The sequence below is a fragment of the Monodelphis domestica genome, chromosome 2 (genome assembly GCF_027887165.1).
Source record: "Monodelphis domestica isolate mMonDom1 chromosome 2, mMonDom1.pri, whole genome shotgun sequence".
Classification (NCBI taxonomy): Eukaryota; Metazoa; Chordata; class Mammalia; order Didelphimorphia; family Didelphidae; genus Monodelphis; species Monodelphis domestica.
In genome coordinates, this window is record NC_077228.1 from 443,803,385 (window position 1) to 443,829,110 (window position 25,726).

General features: G+C 35.6%; 1 protein-coding gene across 4 annotated transcripts in view; it reads right to left on the reverse strand.

Moving 5' to 3' along the window:
• The window catches only part of PRKN (parkin RBR E3 ubiquitin protein ligase), a 1,990,036-nt gene that overhangs the window by 304,045 nt on the left and 1,660,265 nt on the right, over window positions 1-25,726 (reverse strand). For all 4 annotated transcript variants that reach the window (XM_007484868.2, XM_056814364.1, XM_016429709.2 and 1 more), the window contains one exon: window positions 16,654-16,803. In XM_007484868.2, coding sequence (XP_007484930.1) covers window positions 16,654-16,803 — 150 coding nt within the window. The remainder of the gene's footprint in view (window positions 1-16,653; window positions 16,804-25,726) is intronic.

Genomic DNA, 25,726 nt, shown 5'->3' on the forward strand with positions numbered 1-25,726 from the left:
AGCTTCACTTGACAAATTACTTCTTCTAGGACATCAAAATGGCAATATATTTTTCTTTAAATAAATTCTTATTTTCTTCTCCATTCTCTCTGTTTAAAGACCATGCAGATAGATAAAAAGAAGCAAGGTTGGTCTTTGTCTTGACCATGGGGTTTGCTACATTATTCTCTTGCCATCTTTAAGGAAAAAAATGTTAAAAGGTAGAAAAGATGTACCTCATTTATTCAGTAAACCAGAAACAAAATGTGGTTAGATTCATTCCTAAAGTCAATCTCTCTTACTAAAATTCCAAAGTAGGAGTATGGTAGAGTTATGCCCAGATTGAACCATTTTTCTGCACAGGATTCAGATTAGCTTGGGTGTATTTCCAGATCTATGGAAACAAAATAGATTGTGGTTTCCAATGGGAAATAGGGTCTATGAGCAATGTGCCCCAAGTGGCTAAACTAGACTTCTGAGGCCCATTGAACTGCAAGTTACATTCCCAGGGTGGGAATCTGGGGGGGGTGCAGGAAGAAGGATGGGAAACTGACCTAATCTTTTAGTCTCTAAGACCTTCTATCTTCTGAATCTGGTACAGAAATATTGAAGCCATGGGATCAATTCTCTCCTTTGTGGAAGCCTTGGCCCAGTTGTATGGAAGTAATCCAATAATCTTCTGTCATGACATTATTTTGCAGCAAATGCCTTTGCTAAGAAGCTGGGAAAGGATCTTCTCTTTATCGACTGAGATGATTTTGTCCAGAAATGTATTTATAAGTTTTGTGCTATGGCTAAATTTTCCTTAAAAACTGAGAACTATGAATCAGTATTTAATATATGTCTCTGGTGTTCTTATTTTATTTTTGGGAGAAATAAGAGAATTTGTTGCTTATTTTGCATAAAGAACAAAGCTTTTTTAATTGTACCTATTTTCTTTCTCAGATGAAATAATCTTTGTAAAGCTCTTCACAAAAATAAATGTCAGCCATTATTACTATTCTTGAATTTTTTAACTGTCTGAATCTTTTAAATTTCCTCACAAAACTAAACTTGTCTTATTTGCATCTTCATTGTTTTATACTCTAACAATACTGCTTTTGATGCTGTATTTTTGGGTGCTTGTTAAGAAGAGCAGAAGATTTTAATAAAAACTCTTAGTGGCTTTCACTCTCACTTTGTTCAAATGCTCCATTGAACTCAGACAATATGAGAGAAAGATTTTTTGGGAAATCACAGGATTGATGGCAAAATAGTGTCCCACCCATTCAGGCTGAAGTTAACTTACCAGGAGTTAGTACTTAGTTGATTTAAAATAACAACAACTAACCAAATTCTTCTTGCTTGTGCCAATCAGAATTGTGCTGTCTTTTTGTATACACCAAACTTAGCAAAATAACTGGAGTTTAATAAGCTGAGGTGACTTGTCCCTCCTTATAGGACTTAGGGCTTTTCTCCCCTTATTCTTTCCCCAAGGATTCACCCTACTAATGTCCAAAGAAGTGCAGATGCCCAGTCAATTTAGTCCATTGCAGATCAGGATCCCCAACTCAAGAAATCTACCAGCCTCATCTTCCCCAGTATCATATATGAAAGGTGTATGTGCTATCACCCCTGGCCTATTTTATCACTGCAACCTTTAAATTTCAATAAATAGAGACTTTTAAAAAACTTTAACTTCCTGTGTAGAATCAATACTGCGTATTGGTTTCAATCCAGAAGAGCAATAAAGGGCCAGGCAATGTGGATTAAGTAACTTTCTCAGGGTCACATAGCCAAGAAGTGTCTGAGGCCAGATTTGAACCTAGAACCTAGAATCTCCTGTCTCTAGGCTTGGATCTCAATCCACTGCACCACTTCGCTGCCCCCAAACAGAAGACTTTCTAGGAAAGTCTGTGAATAGCTACATTTTGCCTGTATAATGGTACACAGTACTTGTTCTTTTCTGTCTGAACTATTTTTCTTGATTTTAAGACATACTTTTTAAGATTTTCTCTCCTAGCTCATCAAGCTGGCTCAATGAGAGTCTAGCAAGACTATTCTTGATCTTTGCAAGTAAGTCAATCTTACAGCTTAAAATTAGAATTTTTGGACACATTTTTGTCAAATAAATACAGAAAACATATTCTATGACATTTGTTAAAAATAACTTTCTTTTCTAAAATCTATGACTATGATCCTCTTGGTAAAAAAACTCAACAAAGATGTTGAAAATTCTCTGGGCACAGGGGCAGCTTTGTGGGGCAGTGGACAGAGCAACAGGTCTGGAATCAGTAAAGATTTTTTTTTTTTCCTGAATTCAAATCTGACCTCAGACATTGATTGAATGTGTGGCAGACAAGTCACTTACCCAGTTTGTGGGCTTCCTTTTTCTTTAAAAGGAAATTGAGAAGGGATTAGAATACCATTCCAGTATCTATGCCAAGAAAATCCTCGAAAGGGGTCATGAAGAGTCAGATATGACAGAAAACGATGGAAGTACAGCCTCTATATAATCTCTATCTTTCTATATGAAATCTACACAACAAAATCATATATAATCTGTGAATAAGAAAGGTGAAAGCTTCTGTGAGGATCTGAGTAGGGGAAAGGCTAGTACCAAATTAGGCTCTAGGGACACCTTCATGGAGAAGGTAACATTTGGTTTGGGTTTTACTTTTTTTGGTTTTGTTATAACGAGACTGCTCAATGCGATATAGTTTTTTTGTAGGATATTGTAGGATTGTAGAATATTGTAGGAAATATTCCAACTTAAAATGGGATAAATTAATTTCTTATTCTGTTCTTATAGAAAATAAATGAACTTCTATATTCTGTAAAATTTGGCTAATGACTTGTTTTTGTGTTCCAATTAATTGTTAGGCAATACACAATGAAGGAAATCAATGGTGTGCAGAAGTCTTCCTTGTCTCAGGGCCCACATGGTTCCGTTGTGCATGTTGAGCACATACTCTTAGGTCCTACCTTTGTTCCTGGCCATAGGTTCTGTGGCTTAGTGGGGTTGACCATCAAAGCCTCTCCAGAGCATCTGAGAACATGGCCTTCATTCAAGAGACATAGTTATGGCCCCAGTTTAAATCTAAGACCAAATCCATCTTGAAGGGCCTTTTTAAGATCTGATTTCCATTCAGTACAATTATCAATCTGTAAAAATATAAATTGAGGATTTTTATCTATACTTCTAACACATCTCCAGGATCAGGAAGACTTGTACAGACTGATGCAGAAGGAGATGAACAGAACCAGTAGAACAATTTGTACAATAACATTATTATAAAGACAAAAAATTTTGAAAGACTCAAGAATTCTGATGAACACAATGACCAACCATAATTTCTACCCATTTCCCAATGGAGAGGTGATTGAATCAGGGTTCAGATTGGAATACACATGTTTTGGACATTGGCTAAGGTGGGGATTTGTTTTTCTCAATACTTGTAAATTGTAAATTTGTTATAAGAAGCAGAAAAAAGAAAATTTATGTGTTAATTGGAAAATATGAAATATAAATGTTCATAAAATGCATTATCTAGGCTCATATCTGACAGTCAAGAAAAGGACAAACATATTCACTTATAGTTGAAAATATTTTTGAGGAGACAGCTGCGTGGCTCAGTGCATTGAGAGCCAAGTCAAAAGATGAGAGGTTCTGGGTTTGAATATGACCTCAAGTACTTCCTAGCTGTATGACCCTGGGAAAATCACTTAACTCCCATTGCCTGGACTTTACCACTTTTCTGCCTTCTATGATGGAAAGTAAGGGTTTAAAAAAATAAAAAAAGAAGAAAATATTATTGAAATACTTTATTGAGCTAATCTTATCATTAATAAACTGTCTATCTTTTAAATAAATAATGTATTCATTTCTTTTCAAAATGTTTTTAAAGATTTTTTGCTATCAATATATAATCTATATTTCATAAACCTTAAAGTTCTATATATAAGCCATTATTCTTCCAACTATGATTCCTTTTTGTTAATCATAGTTGGATATAGTGAAGAAAACCCAATGATACCCACAATCCTACTAGATGGCTTTTGTGGTATGGAGGTAACCTTGTGTTCTTTTTTGTCTTTAGTTTATTTTTCAACTGTATTTCCTAACATTTTCCTATCCTTCATAAAAGCCTTCTTTTTACAAAAAAAAAAAAAAAGAATAAAAAAGAAGGGCAAAACACCAGTTTGGAAAAATCAACTGACACATTAGACAAGTCTGACAATATATGCAGTATTAGTTTAAAAATAGCTACCCAAACTCAGTGAAATATTTAAAAAACAATTGGTTGCTTGACTAAAATAAAATATAAAGAAATAGTTTGTCCAAATCTATGAATGACATCTGTTTCTCATTTGTTCTTGCTGTTGAGTTTCAGTTATATCCAACTCCTTATGACCCTATTTGGATTTTGTCTTGGCAATGATACTGGGGTAGTTCGCCATTTCCTTCTCCAGCTCATTTGATAGATGAGGAAATTGAGGTAAAGAGGTTTAAGTGACTTTTCAAGGGTCACACAGCTAGTAAGTATCTGAGATCAGATTTGAACTCTGGAAAGAGCGTCCTTCTGTCTCCATACCTGGCATTTTATCCTGCTGTACAATCTGGATGCCTGTGTTTCTCACAGCTATCAAAATTAGGGAAGATGAACCTATTGAAGTCAAATTACGATTCTAAGGTTAAGAATCTATTTGAATAAACAAAGTAATTATTTTGAAAGATAAAAATGACAAGTTATTAAATAATATGGAAACACAGATAAGTGTACATATGCAAAAAATTTGGAAGATGGCATTAAAAAGTTTAGCAGATTATTATCTACAATCAATTCAATCCTTAGTATGAGTAATTATATTAAAACTATCCTTTTCCTCCTACTGTGAATACTCATGCTATGTATCTCTCCTCTCCCACCCTCTTTCTCTATGGAATGAACTTCTTCCCTTTTCTTTATCCATATTCTATATATCCTTCAAGGTACCAAGTAAAGAACAATGGCTTAGGGGACAAAAGACCTCTCTTTATATCCTGGCTCCACTTCCTTCTCTCCCATATGACCTTGGGACAATCAATTAACCTCTCTAAGCCTCAGTCTTCTCATCTGTAACATGTGGGAGTTGGTTTCTCAGGTACTATCCAGTTCTAATTCAATAATCCTAGGATTCATAGCTTTTCATTGAATAATTGAGACAAAGACCTGGGAGAGCTAAGAAGGAAAAACTGGTCATATTTGTAAAACATGTTATTGAAAAGCTCATTAATTTTTTAAAAAATCAAATAAAATCCTATGCATTTTGACTTCTTTTTCTTCATTTTTTTTATAAGAGCAGGAAATGTAGGACTGAGGGTATTATTGGAATATGTGCTTTTGCTCTCTTAATGTTCCCTGTGTCGCTTTTACAAGTATTTCAATACAAGTAAAAAAAAATGATAACAAAAAGATTTGTTATTCTAGAATGCATAAAAAACTCTCATTTGACTTTCCAAGCAATTGTGGTCACAGAAAAGATTCTATCAATCATGGCAGAATGGCTTCCCACTGACTTGATGACCTTTGTATTTCATGTATATCTAGAGGTCAATGCATTGCAGTGTCTCTAGACATTGCTATTGGGAATAAACATTTCTTAGTGATAAATATGTCCTCCGTAGAAACTATTATTTGTATTGCATTTTTTAAGGCTAGGACATTATTAAAAGGCCATAGCATAGAGATATAAGTAAGAGTTCCCTATTTTCACAGATCATTGCAAATGGTATTATACATGATCAGGAAAATAGTATTTCAGTCATTTTATGGAAAGTCTGTCATATTTTAGCTAAGAAACAACTTGCTTAGGAATTGGAGCATAAGACATTGAAGAGATGCAATTCTAAAAGTGACTAGTCAACAGAAGGAGGCAAGGTCTGATTACTGCCTAAAGCCTAGTACAGAACCTAGGAACCTAGCATTTAGCAATAATGAAAAATATCTGTGCCTTTTATGTTTATTTGAAACAATTTCCACATAAAATATACTTTAGGAAAGCTTTTTAATTTTTAGCTTTTCAAAAAAGTTAACTAATATACACCCAAATTCTTTTAGCATAAAAATTATTATTAATTTATACATGTCCATAAAATTAAAATAATTTTAAAGGAAAAGAAGGCTTATGGTATCCTTTTAGTACTTACCTGATACATGACTGAATTTTCAAAACTCCACTAATGCTAAAAATAAAAACAGGAGGGGGACTTAGGGAAAATAAAGAAGAAAAAAGAAAAGATTAGAACCTCACTATTTAGGTTTGACTCAAAATATTCTAGCTCAAGCACTATTTTGCTTTGAGTTTGTCTTTATCTTCTTCCTATTTTAATAGTGACAAAGAAGCAAATATATACATAGTATGTACTTTTGAAAAAGCTTTGAAGTGACAGTGATTAATATAAGCCTCCAAGAAGAATCTTTGCATACAGTAGGTCTTTGATAAACATTTGAGAAATTAAGGAATTTTAAATCATAGCAGGTCTTCAAAAAACCATTTCTTTATTTATTACCAATTACATGTTATTATAAATTTTCAAACAGGTTTTCTCAAGTTATATGATTGAATTTATCTCCCTTCCTCTCTTCCTTCCCCCCTCACAGGGCCAGCAGGTGATTCAGTCTGGATTATATGTATTTTATCATGTAAAACATTCATATATTGTTCATTTTTATGTGAGTAATCTTATAAAACCAAAACCTCAAAATATAAACCCAAATAAACAATTGAAGAATCATATCATAGAAGTCTTCATCTTGATCTGTTGAGATTCATGCTACTGATCTTATATGAATCCCTAAAACCACTTAGTGATTTAATCTCTAATGATTTAGAGATTTCAGTTTTAATCTGAATGAACAAATAAAACTCTGGGTTAATGCTCTGTTCCCTGACTTTCTAATTTATGGCAGATCTCACTATCTAATTCCAAATGGCTTTAAAAGATCATTTCCTAGGACATAGAATATCCCAGGATGGAACCAAATATGATAAAGATGTTTTATTTATAGAGTATGCACAAGCCTGGATTGCCCCAGTCTTCTCTGTTGCCAGGTCAGTGAGTGTAATGTAGTCCATATTTTGTTGCTGTTTTCCAGCATTAAACATGTCAACATTTTACATCTCAGCTATAAAAGTTAGTGAGATAGGTCTGATGAATCGCAATAAGACCAAAAAAAACCCAAAATGAAAACAAAGCATCATGTGAATATCTTGGAAAATCAATTAATATTTTTATGAGCAGCAATAAAAATATTGTTGAGCACTAGCAGAGAGTGAGGTCAGACTAGATGACCTCAATATATATTCTTGGTTGAGCTTTGCTTATCACTGTAAATAAATGCTGCACCCTGTGTCAAAATTGACATCTTAGTCCACACAAAGGCAAGGAGTTTTATCAGTTCACAAAACTCCTTATTTAGCTCAGTGGCCTTCATTAAGGCATACAAACCTGATATCTAGAAATACTGTAGGTGTTAGAGGCCAACTTACTGGCTTTTTTGTGCACCTTGGAAAAGAAAACAACTAAAAAATGTGAATGTCATATTTTTGTGTTCCATTAAAAATTAGTGTACCCATAAGTAGGAACTTAAATGCTTTTTGACAGTGACTTTTGATGCAAAGGGGGCAACTAGATCTGAAGCAGCAGATAAAGTGCCAACCACAAGTCCTGACAACCTGAATTTAAACCAAGCCTGAGACACTTACTAGCTGTGTGATGCTGGGTATATCACTTAACTCTGTTTGCCTCAGTTCCTCATCTGTAAAATGATCTTGAGAAGGAAATGGCAAAGCACTCTAGTATCTTGGTAAAGAAAAATCCAAATGGAATCACAAAGAACTGAAGATGACTTTCAGACAAAAAGTACCATGTTAAATTGGTGCAAAAAAGTAAGTAATTTAACCACTAAGAGAAGAGTGCTAAATGCATACTATCCTGGATAAAAAAAAAGATAATGGCACAGTCAAAAGGCAAAACAAAAGCAGGGAATGACTACAAGATGAGAGGAGAGATGAGAAAGAAACAGATTAAGAGCCATTAGAAGACAGATTTCCTTGGAAGGTCTTTTAGGACATAACAATGGGCAGATAATAGATATAGCCAATATTATAATGATAGGAGTCTGCTAATTCAGTATCAAATACTAAGAGTAAGTGGTACTGAATAATCTGAAAAAAAAAACCTATGGAAGCCCATTTTAATAAAATCTCACTTAGAAACCCCTGGTCTTGTGAACAGACAAGGTGGTTTGTCAAGGAGAATTAGCAGCAAGTGATCGAAGACTTTGGATCTTTATTTTAGCTGATATAGACAATGGAGGGGGAGTGTTCCATTAACCTGCAGAAATTGCATGATATTTGCTTTTCTTCCAGATGCTGCAATAATTTTGATGAATCCATGATTTCACCTATGTGGTTACATGACAACAATGTGGCCGATTACAATCTATTCTTGTCTTCTGATCCTTCTTTTAAATCCTTGCCTTCCATCTTAGAATCAATTCTGGGTATTGGTTCCAAGGCAGAAGAGTGGTAAGGGCTAGGCAATGGGGGTCAAGTGACTTGCCCAGGGTCACACAGCTAGGAAGTGGCTGAGGCCAGATTTGAAGCTAGGACTTTCCATCTCTAGGTCTGGCTCTCAATCCACTGAGCCACCCAGCTGCCTCTTTGCTATTCCAGGTCATGCCTTTCCCAAAGTCTTGAAGGGCTGTGAAATGTACTGAAGTTCACTGTCTAATTTTTTTTTTAAATATATGGATCCCAGGACATCATTTAGGAAAATAATTCGTTATCCCTCTATCACACTATGAGACTGGCCTACCTTCTTTTTCTGCTCTAACAATGGAAAGATGGAAGAGCTAGTTCCAGTTTTTAAAAAAATCTGTACCTATGACTTCAGATATGTAGAATCTAACTCCATTAAGGCAGAGTAGCAAGTCTTCTGTAATTTACAGTCTTGGACAGTTGCCTTAAAAATTAAGTGACTTGTCTATGGTCAAACAGCCAGTATATGCCACAGATAAAATTCTATTCCAGATCCTTCTTTTTTGAAAATCAACTTTCTTTCCATAAACCCCACTGTTTCCCCAGGATGCTCCAAACCTCTACCCAACACCAATAGTCTGATGAATAGAGTGCCAATTTTGCCTAAGAAATCGAAATCATGCTCAAGTTGACACCATGTTGTGATGTCATTAGTCCTCTTCAGAAATGAAGGATGGACAACAACAGAGATAAAATGGTGTGTTTATGTGTCTGTTATGAGTTCTCCTTTTACTTTTCCAACTCATTTTACAGATGAGAAAACTGAGGCAAACAGGGTCAAGTGAATTGCCTACAATTATACTGCTAGGAAGTGTCTAAGGCTGGATTTGAACTCATCTAGAATAAGTCTTCCTGATTTCAGACCCAACACTCTATAGACTGAGCCACCAATATAATACAATACAGTAAATATTTATTAAACACCTATTATATGCTAAGTGCTATACCAATTGCTAAGCATACAAAAAATAAAAATAAAGACAGGTTCTGGAGACAAGGAACTTACAATCTAGTGGGGGAAGATGACACCCAAAAAGAACTGGAAGAGGAGAGGAGAGAGCATATCCAGTCAGAGCCATGATGATGGTGGAGTTAACTCTAAGCAGGGTTGGCCGAGGTAGGTGTAATAAATATTTGTTTGATTGCTCTATTCAATATATCAAGGTGTTTTGATTCCAACAATGTGGCTGTACAGCACAGATTATTATCCAACTGCTACTCAGTAGATAGTCCCCGTGTATTGGCCAACCTTTAGGTGATAAATATCTTTACACTTAGACCTATCTTCAGACAATAGGTACAGTTATTTCCATTCTATGGGAATGAATTCCAGCATTGGTAGAGCTGGCAGACCTCTTACTGTGCCATCATAGTCCCTGGGAAACCAAGGCTGCCCACAAATCTCAATGAGGCATCAGCATACAATTGCAGTGATTTGGAACTAGAAGGAACTATAGAGATCATTTAGACCAGGGATTTCTAACCTGGGTCATGCAAATTGTTATTTTTTAAAATTATTTTGATAACTTAGTTTCTTTGTAATCCTATACATTTTATTTTATATATTTAAACCATTTTTCTTAGAAGACTTGGTAGGCTTTACCAGGTTGCCAAATGGGTCGATGACACACAACCTCCCCTCTCCCCCCCAGAACTCCTGGTCTAGTTCAAAATCATCATCTTATGAGGAAATTGAAATCCAAAAAGTTTAAATGACTTGCCCAAGTTCATACAGGTAGCAAATGAAATGACTATAATTCAAAATATAGGGTCTCTGATTCCCTGTCTCTCCTCCTTCCATCTTTTTATGCCTAACTACTAACCCAGGGATTTCTCTTGTAACACACTGCCCCTTAAGTGAAATATACTTAACATTAAAAGTGCAGTGAGCATAATTTGATATTGGATAATGATTTAGACACAACTGCAGGACCTTGTGCCCTGGGTTATTGCTATGAAAATCCATTATCCTTGCCTAGATACATAGAAGTGATGGTTAATGGAGAGTTCTACTTTGCAGAATTTCAGATAAACAAACTGTCCTATTAGACTCTGCTTATTTAATTGATTAAGTTCAATGTCTGCAGTAGGAAATATGACTTGCTATTATTTTCTGGGTGAGGCTTGAGAAAGCAGCCTCCTTTTATCATTGATTTAATTTTTAGTTGTGTAACATTTTGAGAAATTGTTAACAATCACGCTAATGTTCCTTGTTTTTAAATGTGATCTAATTCAACATGTCTTAGAAAAATTCCTGACAGTTCATATGATGGATTTCTTTACCAAAGTCCTCCTGTAGGGCTTCATCCTGGCATGGAAGGAACCCAGGGATCTCAAAAGTTGTGCCAACAAATTGGCAGACCTGGTAGTTCCTATTGAATTGGATGGCAGGAAGTACAGATTTGGTAATGGATTCTGTATTTATTGATTTAAAAAAAACAACATATGTTGGCTTTTTAAAAAACCCTTATCTTCCCCAATGCTAAGTTTTGGGTTAAAAGCAGAAGAGCAGTAAGGGCTAGGTAATGGGAGTTAAGTGACTTGCCCAGTGGCACACAGGTAGGAAGTGTTTGAGGCTAGATTTGAACCCAGGAGCTCCCATCTCTAGGTCTGGCTCTAAGTCCTCTGAGCCATCTAGCAGCTCCACATGTGTATGTTTAATGCACAATAGATTGTATATGTTGCCTTCATTTTCCTACATTCCACCTATACCCCTGTTAAGCCCAATATTCGCTTCTTGAGGGAAAGGAGTCTGGTCTTTGCCTTTTAATTTCCACAATCTAGATTAGTATATTACGTTTAGTAGGGAATCAACAAATACTTGTAATTGTTGAATTGAACTGAATTTAACAATGATATTTTTATATCACTTTTATAGACAACTCATTGTTGACAAATGCCTATGACTACTTATATCCACTTGCATCTTTGCATTGACCTTTGGCTTTGTTCTTTGTAGATCATGGCATTCCATGATTCATATATATTCTATGCTTCTAAAAATACATGGCTTAAACAGTTGGGTTTTTGTGCCAAAGAATGTCTTGTGATTATTAGAACCACTGCAGAGTTTCCCAAAAGCAAATGAGAAAAAAAAACAAACAAAAGACCTTTTTTTCTTTCTGTTAAATTTAAGGCTAATTCATTATCCATCCATCCTACTTGTCCAACATACATGAGCTAATAAGGTCTACCTATTCACTTACATATCCCAATCTGAGCAAAAGGTACTCATAATCCCTTCATTTTATCCTTTATGGATTCTTATACCTATCACTTATGAGTATCCTAAATTTGAAGAGACAGATTTCATAAATTTTGTTATTGAAATTAAGGTCTACTTTAGAAAAGCATCTGCAAAGCTTGCTTGATCCCTTTTCACATTTTTGTAAAAGCTACCCTTGATTCTTGTGTATCACTATTCTCATGAAGATGTTATAGTGAAATGTAGTTGAGGGAAATAGAAGTCTAAAGAAAACTTGACATGCAATCCAGGTAAACCAGATCCCTGGGAAATAACAAGATGATACTAAATTTGGAGACCAAGCACCTGAGTTTAAGTACCACTTCTGTCCCACTTCTGTCACTTAATTTCATGAGGCATCAGTTTCCTCATCTACAAATTCAGGGAGGGTTAAATATATGATCTCTTGAGCTTTCGTTCAACTCTCAATCTACAATTCTATCATCCTAGGAACATTTATAAATTAAGGAGGAGGAAGACAAGATATTTATTGCTATTTACATAGCGGTCTATTTCCATCACCATTGATGATAGTGAGAAAATAGGTGAATACAAACATCATAGGACCTGGCAAACTTCTTAAAGGACCAATCAGAAACTCAACCTGAATAAAATTCAGGTAGATCTCCTTGATAGAGGAGAAATCTACTCCTCTGGTCTCCCTTAACTTTTGTGACATTGCTCTCTCTTGGTTCTTTACCTATCTAACACGCATTATGACCAATGAATGGAGGTAGCTGACAAAATATTCCCTAAGGAACCTTATAAAAAGAGCCTGAATTTGGAAATCATGATATTTGTGGGGAAGAATGTAGGAAATGATCATATTTATGGAGTGACCGTGGCTGATAGGCTAACCTTGAAGTTAGGACCTAGTCAACTATGTACAGAAGAGAGAAATTGTAGCAAAACAACATCCCATCTAAAGGAAAAAAGAAAATCTGGTAGTTTTGGTGTACCACAACGTCAACAAGATTCAAGAGTATTACATGGCAGCCAAAAACCAAACACAATCTTTAGGGTACACTAATAGAAGAGTAGTGCCTGGGATTGAGGAAACCAGGATGTTGCTATTTCATCTTCTGTCAGATACACTTTGACTACTATGTTCAATTGTGGGTATCACGTTTATAGTCAGAAAACTGACAAGCTGGAATGAGCCCAGAGCTCCAATTTACTCTTTGAATAAGAGCTTCCTATCATCATTAGATGGAAATGGATTCAATTGATAGAAAACAAAACAAAAATAAATAAAAATTCACTTTTCACTGAAAGAACCCGAAAACTAGGTGTTGTCCCAAGTGAATTATACCCACTGCAAATTTTTAGTTCAGGCACTCCTCATCTCTCACTTAGATTACTAAAGGCCTTCTAGCCTCATATATATATAAGTACTCCAAGCCCATCCTCCACAGCTGCCAAAGTGATTTTTCTATAAACATAGAACTGATCAGGTCACTCATTATTCACCCATTCAATAAACTCCGGTGGTTCTCTGTTGACTCAAGAATAAAATATTACTCTGTTTATATTTTAAAACCTTATGTAACTTGGCTCCATCCTATCTTCTTAGTTTTAAACAGATCATTATTTTCTATCTTAGAATAGATACTACATATTTGTTCCAAGGTAGAAGAGAGATAAGGGCAGAGAAATGGAAGTTAAGTGTCTTGCCAAGGTTACAAAGCTAGGAAATGTCTGAGGCTAGGTTTGTATGCAGGATCTCCTGTCTACAGGTTTGGCTTTCAATCCACCGAGTCATCAACCTGCCCCCTCCATCCCATCTTTTAAGTCTCATTTCACATTAATCTGCATTAGAGCCAAAATGGCCTTCTCTCTGTTCCTTTTATGTTATGTCCCATCTCTTATCTCCTTGACTTTGCAAAGACTCACTAGGGATATCTTTCCTCCTCAGGTCTACATCATATAATTAATCTCCTTCTTTTAAAATTTTATTTATTTATTTTTTACATTAAAGTTCCCATGTACCTTCCCTCCCTCCCTCTCCCTGCACTAGAGATGGAATCATTTGACAAAAAGATAAATGTATATATAAAACTTTGTTTTGCTTGTTTCTATTTATTAGTTCTTCCCCATTGAGGTGATATATACAAGTCATTCTTCAACAATATTTCTGTGGCTATATATAATGTGTTCTAGATTCTGCTCATTTCATTCTTTATCATTTCATGTAGATCTTTCCATATTTAACAAAAAATTAACCAGCTCATCATTTCTTATGTCATAGTAGTATTCCACCACAATCATATACCAAAACTTGTTTAACCATTCCCCAATTGATGAGCAACTCTTCAATTTCCATTTCTTTGCCACCACAAAGAAAGCTGCTATAAATATTTTAGAACATATGGATTCTTTTCCTATTTTTCCTGATCACTTTTGGAAACAAACCTAATAGTGGTTTTGCTGGCTTAAAGGGGATACACAGTTTTATAACTCTTTGGGCATAATTCTAGATTGTTCTATGAAATGATTGAATCATCTCTTTTTTTAAAGACGCAATTCAAGAACTGTCTGAATATGCAAAACCTCCATTGTGAGTGCTCTCATTATAAAAGTATCTTGTATTTATTTTTTCTAATATTTTCTTTGTATATATATACCCATCTATTCTCATGCATATACACACATCAACATATACATGTCTCCTCCACTAGAATAGAAGCCCTTACTAGTAAAAACTGTGTCATATATTGTATTTAGGTCTCCAGGGTCTATAAAAGTGCTTGGTACTTAGTAGGCACTACATAAATGTTCACTGAATGATTGATTTTAGCTTTGGGAAAACTTAGAGGGTACATGACAACAGACTTCAAGTAAATGAATTGTGGTCACATGGAAGTGGATCTCAAAACCTTGCTTCCTTGACTCTGTATAGGGAAGGACCTAACGAAATGAATGACTCCTGCAGAGGGAGCAGATTTCAGACTGATATCAGGGGGAAAAATGCCCAAATAATCAAGAATTGTCATGATATTTTACCTCCTTTTAGAGGTAAGAATTATCAATCAATGGAAGTCTTCAAGGAGCCTAGGTAATTTTTGGTAGTATGTTGTAGCATAGATAACTGCTCAGATATGGATTTGAATGGATAACTTCTGAGATCTCTTTTTGATTTTGAGATTCTCTGACTTAATAGGAGATAGGGAAAACCACCTCAGTATCCTTGCCAAGAAAATCCCAAACAGGGGCATGAAGAGTTGGACAAGACTAAAAAACTGAACAACAACAACAATTCAAGTAACATGAAAAAACTGTAAGAGTGAGATGGTTTTTCTACATGTTACAGTTGCTTCTATATTAATGATACTTATCAATTAATTAATTATTTAATTAATTCAATAAGTGCCTTTTGCATAAAAATACCTGTATTGCACCATGCAAGGCATTGTGGGGAATGCAAATATGTATAGAGATATAACCCAAGTTTATAATCTAGTTAAAGAGATGAAATATATATATACATCAGTATGTACACATATGTAAACTACATTACATATACACACATATACACACACACATTAAAAGCTGGATAAAAACACAAGATGCGAAATGATTAAATGACCTGGTATATTCTAATGATAAAGCTATAGATGGTTAGAGAAAGGGAAGATCAAAAAAGAAAACATTCAATACTTTTTGAAAGCTGACATTATGGAGGCTACTGAGACCACATACAATCAGCATAGATTGTACAGCAAAATGATGATGACTGAAGCTGAAAAATAGTTTGATTTCCATAATTTCCGAGGATAGCCAAATTTACTTGGGCTTTCATTTTGATGCAATCATGAAAGTTAATCCAGAGGCATTACTTTTCATTTAGTCAGTCCTTCTTGTTTCTCATTTCTTGCTTCCACCTCCATTTCCTTTCCTTTCTAGCTCTGTACCGGTTAAAAGAAAGAGCCTAGGGAACACTGTGTTTGACATGCCCCACTGCATGGAGAGAGAGCAAGTTTTCCAAGGTCAACAGATGCTACCCTCTGCACATGCGACTGACTGTGCTCAGTGAACAATTGCCAATTTCCCTGATAGTTCTGATGCCCCACCCAAGTCCTCCACTAAGTTTCAATTGTAAAAGAAATGCTTCCCCATCAAAATTCGACAGCCCTTTAGAAGCTGTTTTCTTGACTGAACTAAATTTAATATCAGGATTATTATCCATTTGTCATTTCAACCTGTAATTTAGTAAGCCTTTTGTATTTGAAATCCATTTCCCTCCACCCCCTTTCCTCTAGCTTTTACTGGGATATTCAACGAAGTCTCTGTCTAGGACATTTGCTTTGACCTCTTAGAACAAATATTTTCAGTGTTTCCGACTCCGCTTTCCTAAGAGGCACCATTAGTTCTGCTCAACTCTATTTAAAATAGTTTTTATGGCACAATACAATTTCAACCTTTCTATATTAATCTTCATTTTATTTCTCCAAGTACTTACACAAATATTGTCACTGGGACATCACAGATGGGACATTCTATCTCTCTCTCACGCCTGTCTACTTAAAGGCACCACTAACACAATAATAAATGGTTTATACAGAATCTGCTGAGCATTGGAAGAAAAAGTTCAAGTCCTGGCCTTGTCATTTACAACTGCTCATAGGAACTCCTTAGATCAGCAGTCTCTCAAATGAATTAAATGGAAGAATTCTGGTAGGAACATTCCCCACACATCAGTAATCTTTTCCTACCTGGCCACTAGATTCTCATTTCAGACACCAGAAGGAAAAAAAAAAGCCGACGCCTGGGGAAAATATTTCTCAGGTTAAAAGAAAATCAAACAATCCAAACCAAAATATCACTATAGGGAATTGGATGAGTTCAATAGCAGAATCTGTACTTACTCCACAGCCCAGGCCATTGCTTGGCTCACATGTTATTTTTCTTACTTCTGGCCCAGGGAGCAGACCCGCTCCACACCCCGGACTGGGGCAGAGGACGCCTCCCATTTGTAGGACACATTCCTCAGCTCCATAGCGTTGATATCGGTTGTACTATAAAGAAGGGGAAAAAAAATTCAAAAGGGGAAGCAGTATGATAGAACCAATGCAGTATTTTTGCTAAGACAAGATTCAGGATCCAGTAGATTCAAAGAATATAAAGAATGCTAGATTAGGAGTTAGAAAGACTTTGGATTACATCAGTCCTCTTTGTGATTATGGGAAAGTCACTTAACCTTTCTGAAATTCTATTAGCTCTTTGAGACTTAACTCTTCCTATTGACACAGTATATATTGTTTTGGGGCCTAGTAAAGTGAGAAGAAATAAGAATTTATATAGAACCAACTTTGTGCCAGGCACTATGCTAAGTGCTTTATCTCATTCAATATGGACATATATAAATATATGCAAAATATAAACAAAGTAAATGCAAAATTATTTTGCAGGGTGGTGGTTTAGAAAAGGCCTCCTATAAGAGAGAATGTTTGAACTAATCTTTTTAAAAATTAATTTGTTTATTTACTTTATTTTTTATTTTCTTTAAATTTTTTCCATTACACGTAGAAATAATTTTTTTGCAATCATTTCCTAGCATTTTGTGATTCAGATTCTCTCCCTCCCTAAGATGGTAGGTAAATGGTCTGTTATAGGTTATACTACACTGTTTTCTTGAAATACATATTTCCACATTCTCCATGCCATGACAGAAGACATATTTCACACATAAAATAAAAAAAAAAACCCTCAAGAAGGAAATAAAGAGAAAAAATGGCATACTTGGATTTATAATCATATTTTAACAGTTTCTTCTTTGGCTCTGGATAGTATTTTTTTAAATTATCATAAATCACTTGGAATTATCTTGGGACCTAGTTTTGCTGATAGTAGTTTAGTCTCTCACAGTTGATCATCATATAGTAGTTCTGTTATTTTATGTACTGCTTTCTGATTCTCTTAGAAATATAATGCAAATGGATATTAAATTCAGCATTGAAAAGGAGAAGAACAAGATGATTTTTTTTTTGGTGGGGGAGAAATTATAAAGCACTGACCTGATATTGCCAATTGTTTAAAGAATGACTAGTTTTATTCTACTAATGATAGTATATTTGAAAATCCTCTTTTAGTCTCTTTTCCACAAGGGTCTTATTCTGAATGATAGATGACATTCATATGTGTTAAACTGTGGGAAGCATTTTACAATGTATAATTGAAAATCTGTTACCCTAAAAAGAACTATATTTCCCAGGAGCCCAGTGACTTCCTATCATTATGTACTTCCTGTATATAGGGGATATTAGGCGGGGATGTGGAAGGTCCCACCTCTTTACTTCCTATTCTGAGCTTGGTGGTGGTTAGACGGGTGTTTGAACTAGTTGATCAGCCATGGGCATGTGGTTTTTATTTTATATCTTCTTTTTTTTTATTTCTAATGATCATTAATAAATCTCTTAAAATATTATACTTTTATTATTGAGATTTAATTTTAACTTTTATAACATACAACATCTGACTTCACCTTCCTAACCCTGTGAAGTAGATACTATTGTATAATTATCACTGTTTTATAGATGAGGAAACTGAGGTTCAGATACCATGGCAATGGTTTCATTCAGTAGGCATCAGGGGTCTCTACTGGCTACTTCTTGCATTGTTTATGTACTATCTCTTACTCTAATGCCTCATTATGCTCTAGGTCATGGTAAGTCCTTCTCATCTGAAAGATCTTTGCTTACAGGCCCAGGGATGAGTTTTTTGTTTATGGTCTGAGTTTTATCTGTCAAAGTATGCTGAGGCTCAACACTAAGCACTTGACTACAGATAATCATTCAATCATTTAGAAAACATGTATTAAATCCTGGCCATAGTATAAACACTAAAAATATAATGAAAAAAAATCAAAACCAGGATTAGGAGTTTGTCTTATTCAGTAGTTTTAATTGGGTTAGTGAACATTTTAAATAGAGAAAACAAGATCATAATAGTACATTAGGAAGTTACCTTGGGTGGTAGAATGAAAGACAGAATGGAGAAGGGATTGGTTTGAGGCAGAAAGACTAGGTTGAGAGTATTATTATAGCCAAGGGAAGAAAAGATAGAAAGCAAACTAAAGTGGTTATGGTGGGAGTGGAGAAGGCAAGCCAAATAAACAAGATATAATGAAGGTATAAATGAAAAGAATTAGACAAAGCCTTAGATGGAGGGAAATTATGGAAATAAAGAGTCAAAATTACAAGATTGAGTGGGCAGCTCGGTAACTCAGTGGATTAAGAGTGAGGCCTAGAGACAGAAGGTCCTAGGTTCAAATATGGCCTCAGCCACTTCCTAGCTGTGTGACCCTGAGCAAGTCACTTAACCCCCATTGCCTAGCCCTTACCACTCTTTCTGTCTTGGAGCCAGTACACAGTATTGGCTCCAAAACAGAAGGTAAGGATTAAAAAAATTACAAGGCTGAGTATCAGAGAAGACATGTTACCATTAATATAAATTGAAAAATTGAGGAAAGGTCAAGGTAAGAGATAGAAGGGACTTTGAGGTTATTAAGTTAAACTACTTTTAAAATTTAACAAATGAGTAAATTTAAGCTCAAAAAATCACAGAATGGTTGAGTTATCATTCAAACTTAGGTCTCCTAATTCCAAATTTAATGATTTTTACACTATACCACCCAGTGACCCAATATTTAATTTTAGACATGGGAAGGTTAGACATATGTAATAGGGATTTGAAAATCAAAAAGTCACAGAATTTCAGAATCAGTAGAGCCTCATTAGCCAACAATACCCAAAAAAGAACCCCTTTTATAGTTTAACCACAACTGGTTAATTGGTTTTAGCAAAGGGGAACACAGGATGAGAGCCCTAGAAAGAGATTGGGGCAGGACATAGAAATTTGGGAGTCATCAATATAGAAATGATCTTTAAAATCATGAGAATGATTGATTTGTAAGGGAGAATAGGAAAGATCTTGGAGGATGTCAACTTTTAAAGGATAGCAGATGATGAATAACCAGCAAAAGAGATAGAAAAAGAATCATCAGAGAAAAAGGGGAAGAATCATCGAACTATGGAATAATAAAATACAAAGAAGATAAAAAAGAGGAGCTAGGGCAATTTTCCCAGAGGAGTGAATGGATCTGAATAATGCAGGGATCACATCACTTGATTTAGCAAAAAGAAACTTAGAGACTTAGTTTTGCAATAGTCATTGGGAGTAGTGTCATTGATAACCATTAAGAGATGAATAAAAAAGGTGCTATGAAGCAATGAAGGTCTAGTTAAGGTTACATTTACTACATTCATGGTGGTTATAGTCAATGTAATTTTCATTGTGACAGTTCAGAGGTAGGAGCAGAGAAAGAGATATAGGATATTCAGATTTAGGGGTCAAGATGAAAATGGTGGAAAATCAAGGTGTAAGGAGGTTAATGGTGGAGGAAAGCAACTTATATAAGTTGCTTAACAGAAGGTCAAAGTTTAGTGCTGAGTAAGATAAGTCCCAAATTACTAGGAGAACAGGGAGAAATCAAGGAATGAAATAAAATGCTTTAATAACAATTCAGAATTTTTATGTGAAGGTACTTTAGAAATAATCTATCCCAACCCACTCATTCTATACATGAGTAAACAAACTCTGACAGATTTTTTTTCAAGATATTTTTCCAAGGTCACATAGATTGTATCAGACTCAGTCTTTAAAGCTAAATTTTTTGACTCCTAATTCATTCTTTTTGCTAAGCCACACTTCCTATTTAAAAATATATATTTTGATACAATAAAAATCAAATTATATTATATATTAATAAATTATTCTGAAAAAACAATTATTAGTAACAGGATTAATAATAATAACTAGAAAGTGTCTACAAACAAAATAAAACTAAGATCCAATTACTGAATAATTTTATTTTGTTTCATTTTTGATCCAGACCTAACTTTTTTGGTATAGTGACCTGAGAATGATAAATTGCGTCTATTAGTTGTGAATAGAAAGAAAGGAACAGATGCAAGAAATATTACAGAAGAAAAAAAAATTATAGGATTTGGCAACTGATTGGATAAGTGAGGTGAGGAAGAGTGATGAGACAAGGATAATACCAAAATGAAGAACCTAGAAGATTAGAAGAACCCTGGTACTCTCAAGACAAAGTGGTATGTTAGTCAGAAGATTAAGCTTCAGGTGAAAAAACAAAGTTCCATTTTTAGATTTGTTGTGTTTGTGATGCCTTCAGAACACTGACTGTGAAATATCTGATAATTGTAGATGTATAAAAGGAGATCAGAAGAAACCAAGGGCTGAATAGAGAGATTTATCAATTATCTACATAGAAATGATTAAATCCATGGTGATCAAGAGAGTATACTGAAAGAGATGATCGTGGTACCCCCACAATTAATGGATGTCATTTGGATAATGATCCAGGAAAAGAGACTGCAGAGTAGTCAGACAGATAAGAGGAGAAAGCAGTGCCAGATGCCCACAGAAGAGAAAGTGTACAGGAAAGGGGTGGACAGCAATGTCCATTGATACAGAGAAGTTGTTAAGAGATGAACTTGAGAAAAGGTCACTGGATTTGGTAATGGAGAGAACAACTTAAATGAGAGAGGCTTAGCTCAGTTGAGTGACAAAGACTGGAAAGAAGATTTAAGGGGAATACTAAATCTTGACTCAAACCCATCCAAGAGTTTCTTCCTGTGTTGGCAGAGGTTGGGGCTCACAGTTTTTCCTTTATTGATATATGTAATGCTATATTAGAATAAGCCTCTATTTCATTGCAAAAGTGTAGTCATATCTAATCCTTATATTTGCTTAAGAGTATGACAGATCCAGCTTTGAACCTAGGCAGTTATCACACACACACACACACAAAAATTGTGGAAAGCTTAACATGAAAGTTAAAAACTTTTACCTACATTACAGACGCTTTGAAAATCAACTAATGATAAGTGAATGATTCTATGAGGTGAAAAGAAATATCAAAACAAATCTCAAATGATTAAAAAATACAAGAAAGAGAAGATATCACATATAAAAAATACTAACCTGAAAAAATAAATCAAGGAAAAACAGTTAAGAATCGCCTACATATTGTAATATAGGGCCAGTCAGGGAGGTTACAATCCTCTACTCTGATGAATTGGGGAGAGGAAGAGAAGGGGCTGAGAGAATGAGAGGGGAGGAGAGGCTGATCTTCCCCTCTCTTCCCCTTGGTGAAGACAACCTGAGTTTGTTTCCCTGAGGGACAGAGTGGTTCTCCTCAGAGATTTGGTTTGGGAGATAGAGGTTAAGGACTGGAGGAAAGGGATTTGGTGAAATGACCCACTGCCTCCCTTCTTGATCTTTGCTGTTCTGTGAGAGGCAGGACAGAATTTCCTGCCTCTGGATCCTCCCAATACCCCATTCCACTTCCCTTTGAGATCTCGGTTCACTTCCCAATCCTAGTCTTGAGCTAATCCTCTTCTTTGGGGAGAAGTACAATTCTCCCCAAGTCTTCAGTCCCCTTCCTTGATGTCAGAAAGTAGACAGATCTGATCTATAAAATAACTCTTTAATGGAGAAACACTCAGGGAAGGGGAAATAGGAGGGTTGGATAAGGAAAGTGGGTGGCAGGAATCCCTAAAATTGACAGACTACACCCCCAAATATTGGGGTCCAAGCTCTAAACCTTGACCCCCTTTCTGGTCAGCTGCTGGTTGTCCCTATTCTTGATAACCTAATAACCCTAATCTGGTTATTGATAAAATTCAGGACGATTGAGTGAAAATCCTTAGAATTTTCTCAGTACATGGCTTTTTTTTTTTCAAAGTCTAATCTATTATGTTGAAGTGAGTTGAGTAACACATTTCCAAGGATCTCTACGAAGTCATTGGTGTCCAAAAGGAGAATCTCCAGCCTTTGAGACCTAGTCCTGTTAGGCTCTCAGCTGAAGGAAACCAGTTGAAGTTGGCAGTTTCTCAGTTCTCCAACTTTCTGTTCCCTTTGGAATCCTGGATCTCTTCCTTTCTGCCTTTCCTCCACATGGGTTGCTTCTTGCTTTACCAGATCTAATTTCTTTCTTTTGCCATTTCTCCTTTTGCATAGCTCTCTCTCTTACAATATAAGATTTCAAGAATTTATGAAAGAAAAAAACCCAATTCTCTTAGAAGCTTTGGAAATATAAAGGATCCACATGCTATCCCTTGAAAGGAACTCAAAAACGAAAACTTCTAGGAATATCATAGCTAAAATCCAGAGCTTCTCAGTAAATGAAAAACTATTTACAATTACCCAGAAAAAAAGAGTTCAAGTACCAAGAAGCTATAGTCAATATCACAGAAGACTCACAAGATTTTGAAACTACCACTCAAAAATAACAGAGAATATGGAATATAATATTTTAAAAGGCAAAATACAACAGGCTTAAAACCAAGAATAACAACTAGCAAAAATGAGTCTAAATATACAAGGGGGAAGAATAGACCTCTAATGATATAGAGGTCTTCTTCTAAGTATAACAGATTAAAAAAAGAAAACTCAATTCAAACTAATAAATAGACTTGAGTAGAAACTTTGAAATACAAATGTAGGATTGCTTATATAAAATCAAGCAAATGGAAAAAAAATACTTTATAAGGATGAAATGTTTGCATTCTAATGGGAGAGGGAGAAAGATGTCAGTCATTATGCCAACAGGGGTCATAGACAGAAGCAGAGAAGATGAAGAACCTGCAAGTGATTTTTGTTATGTTTTGATAATCATAAAAGAAGGGAAAAAAAGGATGCACTATGAACAAAAGGAGAAGAATAAGGAAAGGGAACTTAACTCGCATGATCATGATATAGAATTGTGTATTCTGGAAAGGAAACAAGACTGAGAGTTGGTGGGGGAAGGGACAACTGGGAGTGGCAGTTAGGTCTTGTGACTAGCACTTCCTTCCTGCCAGTTTTAATTCCTTCCTTCCTGGTGTTGGAGGAGGGAGGAGCTCGTTCTGCCCAGTCTGGAGTGGAGTGCCTCTACTTGGTTCAGCCAGAAGACTCAGGCCCAATCAGCTCTGAAGATTAGAACTTTCCTTGGTTGCTTGCTGTCTACTGCTAAGTTTCTGAATTTGACAAAGCTAGGACAGATATAGAGTAGACGGGAGTGGGAGAAACCCTCCACCAGCCTGTGAGGCCTGGTCTCAGTTCTGAAGCTGTGAAAAACTCCAACCTTATTTAGGGACATCCCTCGCCCCTCATTCCTGATACTGCTCCAATCCATACTAGTTATTAAATTTTATCTTATTTGAATTCGCAGTCAGATAAGTGGACTATTTGGGGGGGGGCATAGAGGGAGCTGAATATCAGGTTCAGTCATTCAATGACAAACAGTCCTTATCGGACCCTTTCTGGCTCCTCTTGGCAGGGGGCATCTCTCACCTTTGCCTCACCAGCAGCAATATTCCCTCTCTCCCTTAAACTCCTCCATTCCCTGCTACAAACCTTCCTTATCCCCTGTTCTTCATATGCTCACCATCTTTTCCCAATAAATATTACAGTTTTAGGTCACATTTTTACCCTTCACCTCCTTTCTCCAGACCTGACTCTATCTTCTGAGCTACCTAGATGGTAGGTAGGCTCTTGATAAATGCTTGTTGATTTATTAAACAATAGGCATTCTTCATCTATTCCCCTTACCCCCATATGAAAAGTTATACCAAGCTCTTCTGAGAACTTATGGATCTCATTTAAGTGGTTCATAGATATTCTGAGTATCAATTCAATCTTTGCAATGTTATCTGCAAACAGGATCATCTTGAGGACCTCAACATATGCAAACAATTATTCCATTTGATTCTGCTGAAAATCCTCTGTGGGAGTGGCAAGTACCCTTAGCAAGCCTACATCTCTCTGTTTTTATGCTTTTTGGGACATTAAAAATTGGAGGGTTGTCAAGGTTATTTTTGTTGCTTCTTTCAAAGAATCTTGCCTGGTTCTAACATATGTATGGGAGACACCTTGCTAGAAGAAGCTACTGACTACACATAAAGTGCAATAATAGAATGCTAATGGCCATAAGGGGACCAAACAAAGAAGCGTGAATCTGTTACCACCACCACTGAAAAAAAATCAACTCAGAGGAACTGTTCTCCTTATGGTGGCTTAGTAAAGGACTGTCATTATGTAATTGCATTGAAAAGTATTTTTCTCCTGGTGGTGGATCATACTGTTTAAAGAAACATATTCAAGAAAATTGGGAGTAAAAGGAGGGATAGGAGGGAGGGAGAGAACATGGATGATAAGATGTTAGAAAACAATTACTTACAATTATTTTAGTATGTGGTATTGGGAAATAAATAAAACAATAAAAAAGAAACACATACAAGAAAATTAAAGTATGACTAGACTATACCATACCCCAAAAAGGGGTTGACAAAGAAAAATAGTTAGCCAACAAGCATTTATTAAGCATTTACTACATGCTGGACACATAGTTGTATTCTATTTCTAGCAGTCTTCTGGATTAATTCGATATAAGGAAGTTGATCTCAGTTTTAATCACAGAAAAAAGGGCAGAATCTTACTTGTCATAATGTTTGGCTGTTGGTAGAAATCATGGAGATGCACAGAATGTTCTGAAACTGTTAAAGTAGACAGTGGTGCTAATTCATGTTTGTATTGTGCATTATTTAGTTCATTGCTAGCCATTATGTCATCTAATATGAGAATTCTGCATTCTTTCCTTTGGGGGGCACTCAGGTACAGCAGCAGCAGTAATAACAATTGCTTGGTTCCTGCTTCATTTACTCCCAAGCCCCTGTCCTCCTTCAAGTTATGGTTTCTATTTTAGCAAGAAGTCACAAATGCCCCATTGCACAGTTTCCTCTCCCGTGGCCTCTCCTATCTTCCCTCTTAGAGAAGCATCTTTTTTCTCCTCCCTATTCATACTCCCCAGTGAGCTGTCAGAAACAAATCAAAGACAAATTTGTCGCATAAGATAATATGCTTGGGTTCCGATTT